This window comes from Buceros rhinoceros, unplaced genomic scaffold, assembly GCF_000710305.1.
Source record: "Buceros rhinoceros silvestris isolate BGI_N320 unplaced genomic scaffold, ASM71030v1 scaffold5226, whole genome shotgun sequence".
In the NCBI taxonomy this organism is placed as follows: domain Eukaryota; kingdom Metazoa; phylum Chordata; class Aves; order Bucerotiformes; family Bucerotidae; genus Buceros; species Buceros rhinoceros.
In genome coordinates this window covers 9,269-18,524 of record NW_010415664.1, presented here as the reverse complement: position 1 = coordinate 18,524, position 9,256 = coordinate 9,269, and the positions used below count along the sequence as shown (strand labels likewise).

The 9,256-nt window shown below is 38.6% G+C and overlaps 1 protein-coding gene across 1 annotated transcript in view; it reads right to left on the bottom strand.

The window, feature by feature from the left end:
• DCP2 (decapping mRNA 2) overlaps positions 1-9,256 on the bottom strand; it is an 18,283-nt gene that overhangs the window by 2,593 nt on the left and 6,434 nt on the right. The window contains exons 3-9 of the mRNA XM_010137484.1: positions 7,916-8,043; positions 7,418-7,516; positions 3,903-4,055; positions 1,433-1,545; positions 1,218-1,325; positions 719-842; positions 70-177 (exon numbers count right to left, since the gene is read on the bottom strand). Of these exons, the coding sequence (XP_010135786.1) occupies positions 70-177; positions 719-842; positions 1,218-1,325; positions 1,433-1,545; positions 3,903-4,055; positions 7,418-7,516; positions 7,916-8,043 (833 nt within the window). The remainder of the gene's footprint in view (positions 1-69; positions 178-718; positions 843-1,217; positions 1,326-1,432; positions 1,546-3,902; positions 4,056-7,417; positions 7,517-7,915; positions 8,044-9,256) is intronic.

The window sequence follows — 9,256 nt, the reverse complement described above, 5'->3', positions numbered from 1 at the left end:
TCAGCAGGACACTGGCCTGGTCATTTTTTAAGCATTAATGGAACCTGTTATTCACTGCATGTTTCTTACCACAGTATGGTTTTGCTTAACTGCTTGACTGTGGACTCCATTTGTTCGCTTCTTTTGGCTGGAAGTGTCTTGATACTGCTTTCTGCCATTGCTCCTCAAGCTCTGACTCTGCCACAAAGTCCAAAATGTAGTAGAGAATTTAAACGATGGCACTGAACACCACTGCACTGACACTTCCCTACTTATTAGTTAAAAGCTTTCCTCCAAATAACCTCAAAATACCTGACTTTACCCTTTGTAGACCAACTGAAGCACACCGAAATTAACCAAACATACATTCAAGATACAAAAATCATCAGCAGTTACTCAGTCTCCCTCGCGCTATTACAGACATCCTATTACACAATAAATTCAGTTCAGCAAGTTCCCATACACTGATACATGTGTACTAGTGGTACCCAAAATATTTCAAAATATACACAGAGGACACCAGACTGGTGAGAGTAATTACTATCTGTAGCTGAAACAACACAACTGATACACACCACCTCTGTAACTTCATGTAAATCTTAGAAATCCCCCCATGTTTTTATTTTTGCTTGCTAGCATGATAAAACCCAGTATTTTCGTTCCAGAGAGGAACCCTCATGAACAAAGACATCTGTTTTAAAAGGCCCAGATGCATATGTTTGCCTAAGAAGCAACCTACCTTTATTTTCAAAACTTCAGACATCTCAGTATGATTATATGGCTTCTGTGGCAGTTTTGGCTTCACCCACTGCTCTCCTGAAAAGCCATCTGTAAACACTTGCTGACTACAGCGAAGTTTGGATCTAGCACAGGAAAACAAACAGTTTACAATACATCTTCAAACCTACTGATCACAGAAGAGAAACATGAAGAATTTTCTGCTTTTTTACTACAAATTTAAGTAACCTAGCGTGGAAACTGTAACAATGTTCACTGCATTCACCCAGCTTCCTTCTGGCAGCAAACCTACGTTCTGCACAGAGAGCAGGCTAAGTAGGTCCACATTAGCATTTATCCCATTGTCATCAGTGTTGACTCAAATTACCAGAGCCCTGCTTTTTTTATTTATTAACCCGTTCTACTACTGGAACACAAATACTCAGGGAAAAAACAGGCAGCTTTGTAAGACCAATATTTTACAGAAAGGATATAGAGGTGTTAACTGACCTGGTTCTTACCTAGCTTTTTCCAAGTTGGGCTTAGAGGGTGTGCTCCCTGTAGATGAAAATCCATTGTCACTGTCTGAAGAATCTCCATTCCTTCGGGAAATCCATTCCCTCAGTGGCCTGTAAGCAAGGAGAAGTACAAGAATATCTACTTACTGGAACAAATCTAAAGAAATTAAAGTTGTCTGAAAGGCACTGGCCTAGCATTTGCCTCATCTGAAACATACCTGATGAAGGGAATTGCCATAAAAAATTTGTTAGGTGCCAAACCCAGCTTGGACTTTGGGGTCATGTCATTTCTGTGGCATGGTAATTTGTCGATGGAAAACCATTCAATATTCTAGAAAAACAAGAAATAAAAATACTCACTACTGCAGCCTTGCAGAATGTTGCAAATGTGTATCAACCACAATTATTTCCATTAAAAAACTACAGTGGAAGACTTTAATTAACAGACCACAACAAGGCTTTTCATAAAAGGTTAATTAACAATGGGATCATTCTGGCTGCAACTACAGAGTAACAGCACACACTCATTGCAAGATATGGCACCTAAAATATGAAAGATATTATCCAGCAACTGAAATCTGAATAAGGGTTTTAAAAACCAAGCAACTAAACCACTGCACACTGAGTGCCATAAGAGGTAGAGCTTTAAGTAAGTTTCAAAGCCCCTGCTATTCTTGCTATTTTTATTTAAAAGGCCAACAAAACTAAACCACGCATACTAGTTCAAAAATCATCATAAAGAAGAGGACTTAGTTTGCAAAGGAAGTTTCAGGTTTTGTTATAAAAAAAAAACCACAGGTAAAGGACAGGATTTGTGTTATACTTTATACATTATAATTTTAACTATTAAAACTCTACACTTCGCAGAATGGGGAAAGAATTCAAGAATTCTGAATATACGCAGTGTAGGAGAACCCACACAAGCTTTTCTATTGCAGAATGTAGCCCCAAATCCAAGTCTAGATGAGATGCATTTTATGGAAAGAAATTACAGTCTGAACAGGTTTTTTATATAGTTGAACAGGGAATACAAAAATGGCATGCCTGATTGTATTAGATCAGACTAAGACAGCGCTTCAGCAGGGAGACTGTCTGAATCTTACAATCTGTCATTGTAAATCTTCATTGCCCCCAAGCAGACGGTCACTGTTATGCAAAAGAAGGTGTTTACTGTAAATTTTAAAAAACCTCAAAGTTCATCATCTTTTACTTTGTATTTTGAAAAACAGGCCTCTGATGTCAGAAATTAAGAGAATTCTGTCTAGTCAACTACAGGTATATTTTCCTGTTTAGAAAGCCAGATGCCCTGTTCAGTGGCACCAAAATATGGGGATAGCTGTTTTAAACTGAATTGCAGTACTGGAAAGATACTCAAACTTCAGAGATTATGGAAAGTTTTCAACAAGTCTATTACCCAAGTCTTTGCTTCTTCATTTCGGAATACTTTTTTTAAAGCTTAATGGTACACAAACCATCCAAAATAGTTCCCATTTTGTGCCCCTTTTCCAACCTCCTCCTTAAAATACAGTATTCTCCAAGTCTGGATGGTATTAACCATGAAAGAGAGATCACAATCCTTAGTTTCTCCTTCTAACATGTAGGGTTTTCTATATTACCAATTAATAATTACATCTTCAGAAGACTGTATAGTTATACATGCAGCTATAACTAGGTGTCACGGGTTGAAGCTGGACTGGCCACTAAATGCATGACAAATGCTCTCTATTATCCCTCTCTCTTCCCACAGAAAGGAAGGAAAGTGAGAAGGGAGGGAGTAAGGAAGGGGGACTTACGAGTTGGAAAAAACCTAACACAGCTTTAATGAAACAATTACAATAAAAAGAAAATAAAGTAATATCGATAAGGAAATACTGAAACACATACAAATATATACAAAACCATTATTGAACTTCCCCAGAGTCCAGGCTGGACTCAGCAGCAGGCAGGAACTGGATTCAGGAAATCACGGATTGGGATTGAAGGCAGAAGAACGGTCATTGAAGAAGTTCTTTATCCTAAGTATGATGCACGTGGAATGGAACATCTTACGGGTCACGTTTGGGTCACCTGTCCTATCTGCTCCTCCTTGCAAGTACACCTTTTTTTACTTACTTACAACCCTTCCATTTACAGCACCCCCAACAGGGCACACAAGATTTAGAAGTGACCTCTGTTTCTGCAGGAGCAAGCAGCCTTTCTCCACACCAGCCCCTGGTAGTAATGGTGAACTCAAGCGCTGTCACTTCTAGAAGCAGACGCTGTCTGCACAAATATGCCGTTAGCTTCAGAAAGTGCTGTTACTTAGAAGAGACTGAGCTGGAAAGTAACATCACTGAACAGAGAATTAGATCTGTTCTAACTCAAACCAGGACACTAAGAGTAGCACTAAATGATTAACACATACTCCACTAAGAGAAAAGGGGAGAAATATGATTTGACAGCATGCTCCGCTGTTGTTTTCATTAGCAATGGGTAAGTCAGACAGGTAGTCAAGAACCAGCATTTTCAGTACAGCTGCAAGATGTTCACAGGACCCTGCAGTGCAGAGATGCCGTATGTACCTGGTATTTGACATATTCATCATGCTTAGTAGTTTCACTATTTTACAGAATATTAGCTTAAAAAAAAAAAAAAAAAAATCAAGCTCCACAACAAGGTTGCTCTAGATTCAAACAAGATAACACATACCCGAATTTCCCTTCTAGTTTTAGGGTTGAATTTTGTGTTCTTGGGAACTCCTGGAATGATGTACAGTCGTGCTAATTGATCATTAATTCGCAGTTCAATATATTCTTCTTTGCAGATATAATCTTTTATGTCAAACCCAGTTTCTTCAAATACCTGGGAAGCATACAGAAGAAATCAGTGTGTGTATTCAGATTTATCCTTTCAGAACCTATTATCACAAAGGAAGGAATGACTATTTTTCAGATCCATTCATGAAAGCAGGCCACTGCTGGGAAAAACAAGCTCTTACACGTAATCATACGCTCAATAATAGAAAAAGTATCTAAGATTCTATGTGCTTCACAATTCTCTAAGACAGAGGTATATATATATTAAAAGTTGAAACAACTCTATTACACTTTCATGTAGCAAGTTATTAATACAGACGGCGAGTCTCTAGCTTCTCCTCCATGCTGCTGGATGTATAGAAATCTTATTCACAGCAAAAACTGAGGAGTAAAATCATCTTCAAATTCTAGCAAGGCTTACTTGCACCTCAGTTTTTCTTCTTTCAACAATCCTTCCACTTCATGAACCTTTTACCCACAATACATATGACCATTTTTACATTCATAACAAAATACAGCAATAAGTGGTGATTACAGCTTGTCACAGTGATTACTAGAAAATGGCATTTTAAAAGAACACTTTCTTTGCACATTTTATGGCCTTGCAGTGAAGGATCATGGATTCACAGTATAGTTTGTGTTAGAAGGGACCTTCAAAGATCATCTAACCCAATCCTCCTGCCACAGGCAGGGGCATCAACTAGATCAGGCTGCTCATAGCTTTGCTTCAGAATATTTACTTTTGACAACATTCTCAAATACAGAAGGTTTATAATATAAAAAGATTCATGTCAACACAGCTAAAAGCTTAAATCAGATCATGCCTCTAAGTTTGCTATGTAAATACTCATTTTTAGAAACTTCCCAGTCCTTGAAATCTCCATAGGAAATACAAGCGCTCAGAAAACAGACCGATACCACTGTCCAACACATTTCTGTCCAGACAGTGGAGCATATATGTGAACAATCACTCACAGAACTGGCTGTTAAGCCCAGGGCTATGAAGCCTCACTGCCAATAAGACAAAGGCAGAAGTCCTCAGTTAAAATTTTTAAAGACCAGATTTAGCATTAAAAAGAGGGACAGAATCTTCAGTAAAACCTCTTCTCACTCCCCATCTCCTGTGCATAAGTATAATGAAAAATACAACCAAAGAACCGAACATAAAGTAATAGCGGAACTATTCATAATGTGTTATGCAAAATACCAGCGTATATATTGGTATCAGCAAAATGGGTTTAAGTTCCATTTTTGAAAATGAAAAGGAAATTAAGCACTAATATGAAAAAACCAGACATGTTTAATACAAAGCAAATAATTGGTTACTCTTCAAACTAGCACATACAACCCCCCTCATATCATCTTCCCATCTAATTACAGTAAGAACAGGAGAACTTACAGGCAAAAAGCAAACTATGAAAAAACCAGACATGTTTAATACAAAGCAAATAATTGATTAGTTACTCTTCAAACTAGCACATACAACCCCCCTCATATCATCTTCCCATCTAATTACAGTAAGAACAGGAGAACTTACAGGCAAAAAGCAAACAAAAAAAAAACCAAAAAACAAACAACCAACACATACACATCCCCAAAACCCCACCACCATGCACTGTCTCAATTAAGAAAACATATACTTTTCCTCCCTACTCTTACCACTAAAACTACTGTTTTCCCTTTCTAAATGCTCTTCCCAGATTATTTAAGTGAATTCATAGCAGAAACTCCTCTTAGCAGAGGAATCATCCATTCAAGATGGATTTGCCCTCATTAACTTCTGAAATACTACTATACTACTAAACTGTTTAGGTGCTGCCCAACAAAGACTTCTTCAAATAGACCTTCAACAGATGAAGTTCATGGTTTTAGACCTGTGCTGACTCCAGTAAAAGCAGTTAAGAGATTTATGCACAGACCTTACAGACACCCAGATTCTCACCATATCTAAACTTTGAAGAATTTGCCAGTTTATCCACAATAACAATCTACCATGATGGAAAAAGATCGTAGGAATGGTGTTGTTCACTAGTGTAATCTGAATCAATTCTCCAAATAAAAAACACCATCAAAAGATTTTTTCCCCCCAGTATAACTGTGCCCACTTTAATGCTTTTGCTAGCATAACTTGAATTAAACAGAAAGGCATACTTCATGTCACTCCTTTCTGAAGCAGTTACACCTAGTTTGTCCCATCCATTGTGTTGTAGTCCATATATTTTTACAGTCCCCTCTCCCTTCAGTGCAGTCCTTTAGACCAAACCTAAAAACACCTGACTAGTAAAAGTTCAGCTGAACAAGCTATATGTGGGTTAGAGGGAAAGAAATATGCATTGAATAATCAAATTAACCTTGTTAAGCCTCTGCTCATCCTTCCCCAGCCCTTGAGTACTGCAATGACAGCCCACTGCATCTGTACTTCAGGTGTTTCACTCTCCGACCTGTCATTTGGTACTATATAAACAATGTTCTACACTCAGAGATCAGTAATAGCTACCAAGAAAGTGTATCTTCATGTATGCCCACTGCATAATAGTGCAATGTTAGCATCTATTTTGCTTTTCCAAATTCATATTATATGAGTGGTATGGAAAGCACCATCAGAGAATTAGAAATAGAGAATTTTTCATTCACATGTCTTTGACAGGTATATTAAAAAAGAAATCCATTATTTCTCAGATACTGATTCAGTCCAACCATGAAGAAAACTAATGCATCTTACTACTTTCCCTGATGCTAATTTTCCCTCTCAAAAATTCTGGATGAACACTGAGTTTATACCAGAAATATTCTTTTACTGGCTATTTATAATAAATGGCTATACTATATACGTAGATCTGCAGCTGATATAAATACCACAGATTATCTTCCAGATTTTATTTGCCACATACACTGATCCTTGCTCCTGCATCACTGAAAAATTGAAAAATTTCTCCACAATTTTTACATAATCTTCTTCAACTCTTTAGCTTCTATACATAGCCCAGTGCACAAAAGATAAATTCCCATTCGTCTACCTTTTTGACAGTTATGGTGGCCCTTGAAATTAATATTCCAAAAGCCACAATGTACAAAAGATTGCCCGAGCACCAAAAATAATACTTAAAAGTAAATTGACAGTTCAGCAGAGAACTTTACAAATAGTACTCACTTAGCAAGTTAGTGCAAAACAACTAAAAACATTGAACATTGATTTTAAACTACATAGCCACACCTTTGATTACCACTCCAGAACTCAGAGAAGCACTAGAAGCTACAGCAGAAGATTCCTGAAAGAACAGACTATTTACCTACCTATTTCACTAAGAGATACCTAAGTAAACTGTCTTTTCATCTAACACACATAGCCTGCTCTGAACAAAATTTCGTTTCTTTAGATTGAATTTAAGGGAATCAAATATAACTTACCTCCCTAGCAGCACAGTCATGAGGAGCCTCTTCTTTATTTACTTTCCCTTTTGGAAATCCCCAACCAGATTTTGCTAAATAGCCCTGAACCAAAAGAACCTGCAAAATACAAAGGAATGCAACTGTCAAACACCTGCTACTCTAACCAATTTCTATCAAATGTCTTCCCTTCACCATCTCCTGCTTCCCCAAGAAGATACTTTGGCCTAGAGGAACCCATTAGGTTTTCTGTATTTTAGTAATAACTCTGAAATTTTTCATGGGATCATGCAACCTGGAATTAAAAACAAAACAAAACCAAAAATAAGTAGGAAAGCAAGCAAAATTGTGTTTAATGTCTCCCATATATTTCTATACACACACAGTCTCAAGTAACTGTCAGGTCTTTGTGAATCTGAAGCACGTTTTTTTTCCTCCAGATGCAACATGCAAACAACAAAAAAACATTATGCCAGCATATGCCATCCTCCCTCCAGTCACAACTACTTCTATACTTACATTTTCAAGTGTCTCATCAAGAATAATCGCACCATAGGTTGGCACTCCCATTTTGTATTCTTTCCACTCATCTAAAACCTTTTGCACATCTTCACCTTGAGGCAGTAAAAACGGGCAGTGATTGAAGAGTACAGCAGCACATTAAGGAAGATAAACAACAACCAGTTTCAAATCACAGGCAGACATACAAGGAATACCCACTTAATATTTACAATAACCACTCTCTCTCCCCTAAGTGCTTTCAAGATACATTCTCTTGGAAGTAAAAAATATCATGAAAAATCCATTACCAAACTCTCCAAAGGTCAGAAACTATCAAGTAATTTGGTAATTCTAATACAAACCAATGGAAAAAGCCCATAAGACAAAAGATAATGCAAGGTTGCTTGTTTAAAAGAAGGTCTCCTCTAATTTTGGAGCATCCACATAACAGTTATTTTTTAATATCTATATTCTTAAACACTTTTTTTTAATTTGGAAGTGAGTGAAACTGAAAAAAAAATACCGTTTTGGGTCTAGAACAACTTTCCAGGGAGAACTCTCCTTGGGTTAGCAGATTCCATCGTTCCTTCCCACCACAAGGCAAGCTCTGCCGAGTCCCTGAACATCAGGGGGCCTCTGCGTGGCGCTGCAGGGAGCCCCAGGTGCCTGGCAGCAAGCAGACTCTCACAGGAGGCGGAGGAGGGACCGCACCCAACCTTGTTCCTGCTGCCTGCAGTACGCATTGCATTAAGGGGAAGTAAACTCTAAGGGAGTTTACTCTCAGAAATAATGAGTTGTAAAATTTGTAACACGTGCTAGGATTAATCGCCCGCCTTCAGTGTGCTCGGTCATCAGAGGTGTCCACCTTGTTTTGCAAGTGTTTTTGGTGACTCATCAATAAAACTCATTACAAGAGAAATGCACCTAAATCAAACATGAAGTACAAAAATCGACATTTTGGCAGGCATAAGTGCAGACAACTAACCCACTGGCAGGATACAAGGCAGGCAGGGAGAACTACAGGAGGATTTTGTTCAGGCAGCTGGGAAGCAGGTGGTTGCCCTGCTGCCCACCAAGCCCCTCCGGCTGCTCCGGTGCTGGTACTGCAGACAGGGAAGGAGCGCTGCAGCAATAGGGACTACTGGTCCTTGACTTCCCATCCCAGTTGCCCAGGGCTGGGGTGGTGGGACACTATGCCCATAAGTTACTCAATTTAGAAAACAAAAACACACACACACACCCCCAAAAAAAAAAACCACAAAACAAGCCAAGGCTGACAAAATGGCAGGCTCTCCCACCAGGCACTGCTCAGGAGGCCAGCTTCCCACAACCCCACACCCCAAGCTGTGCCCAGAGCTG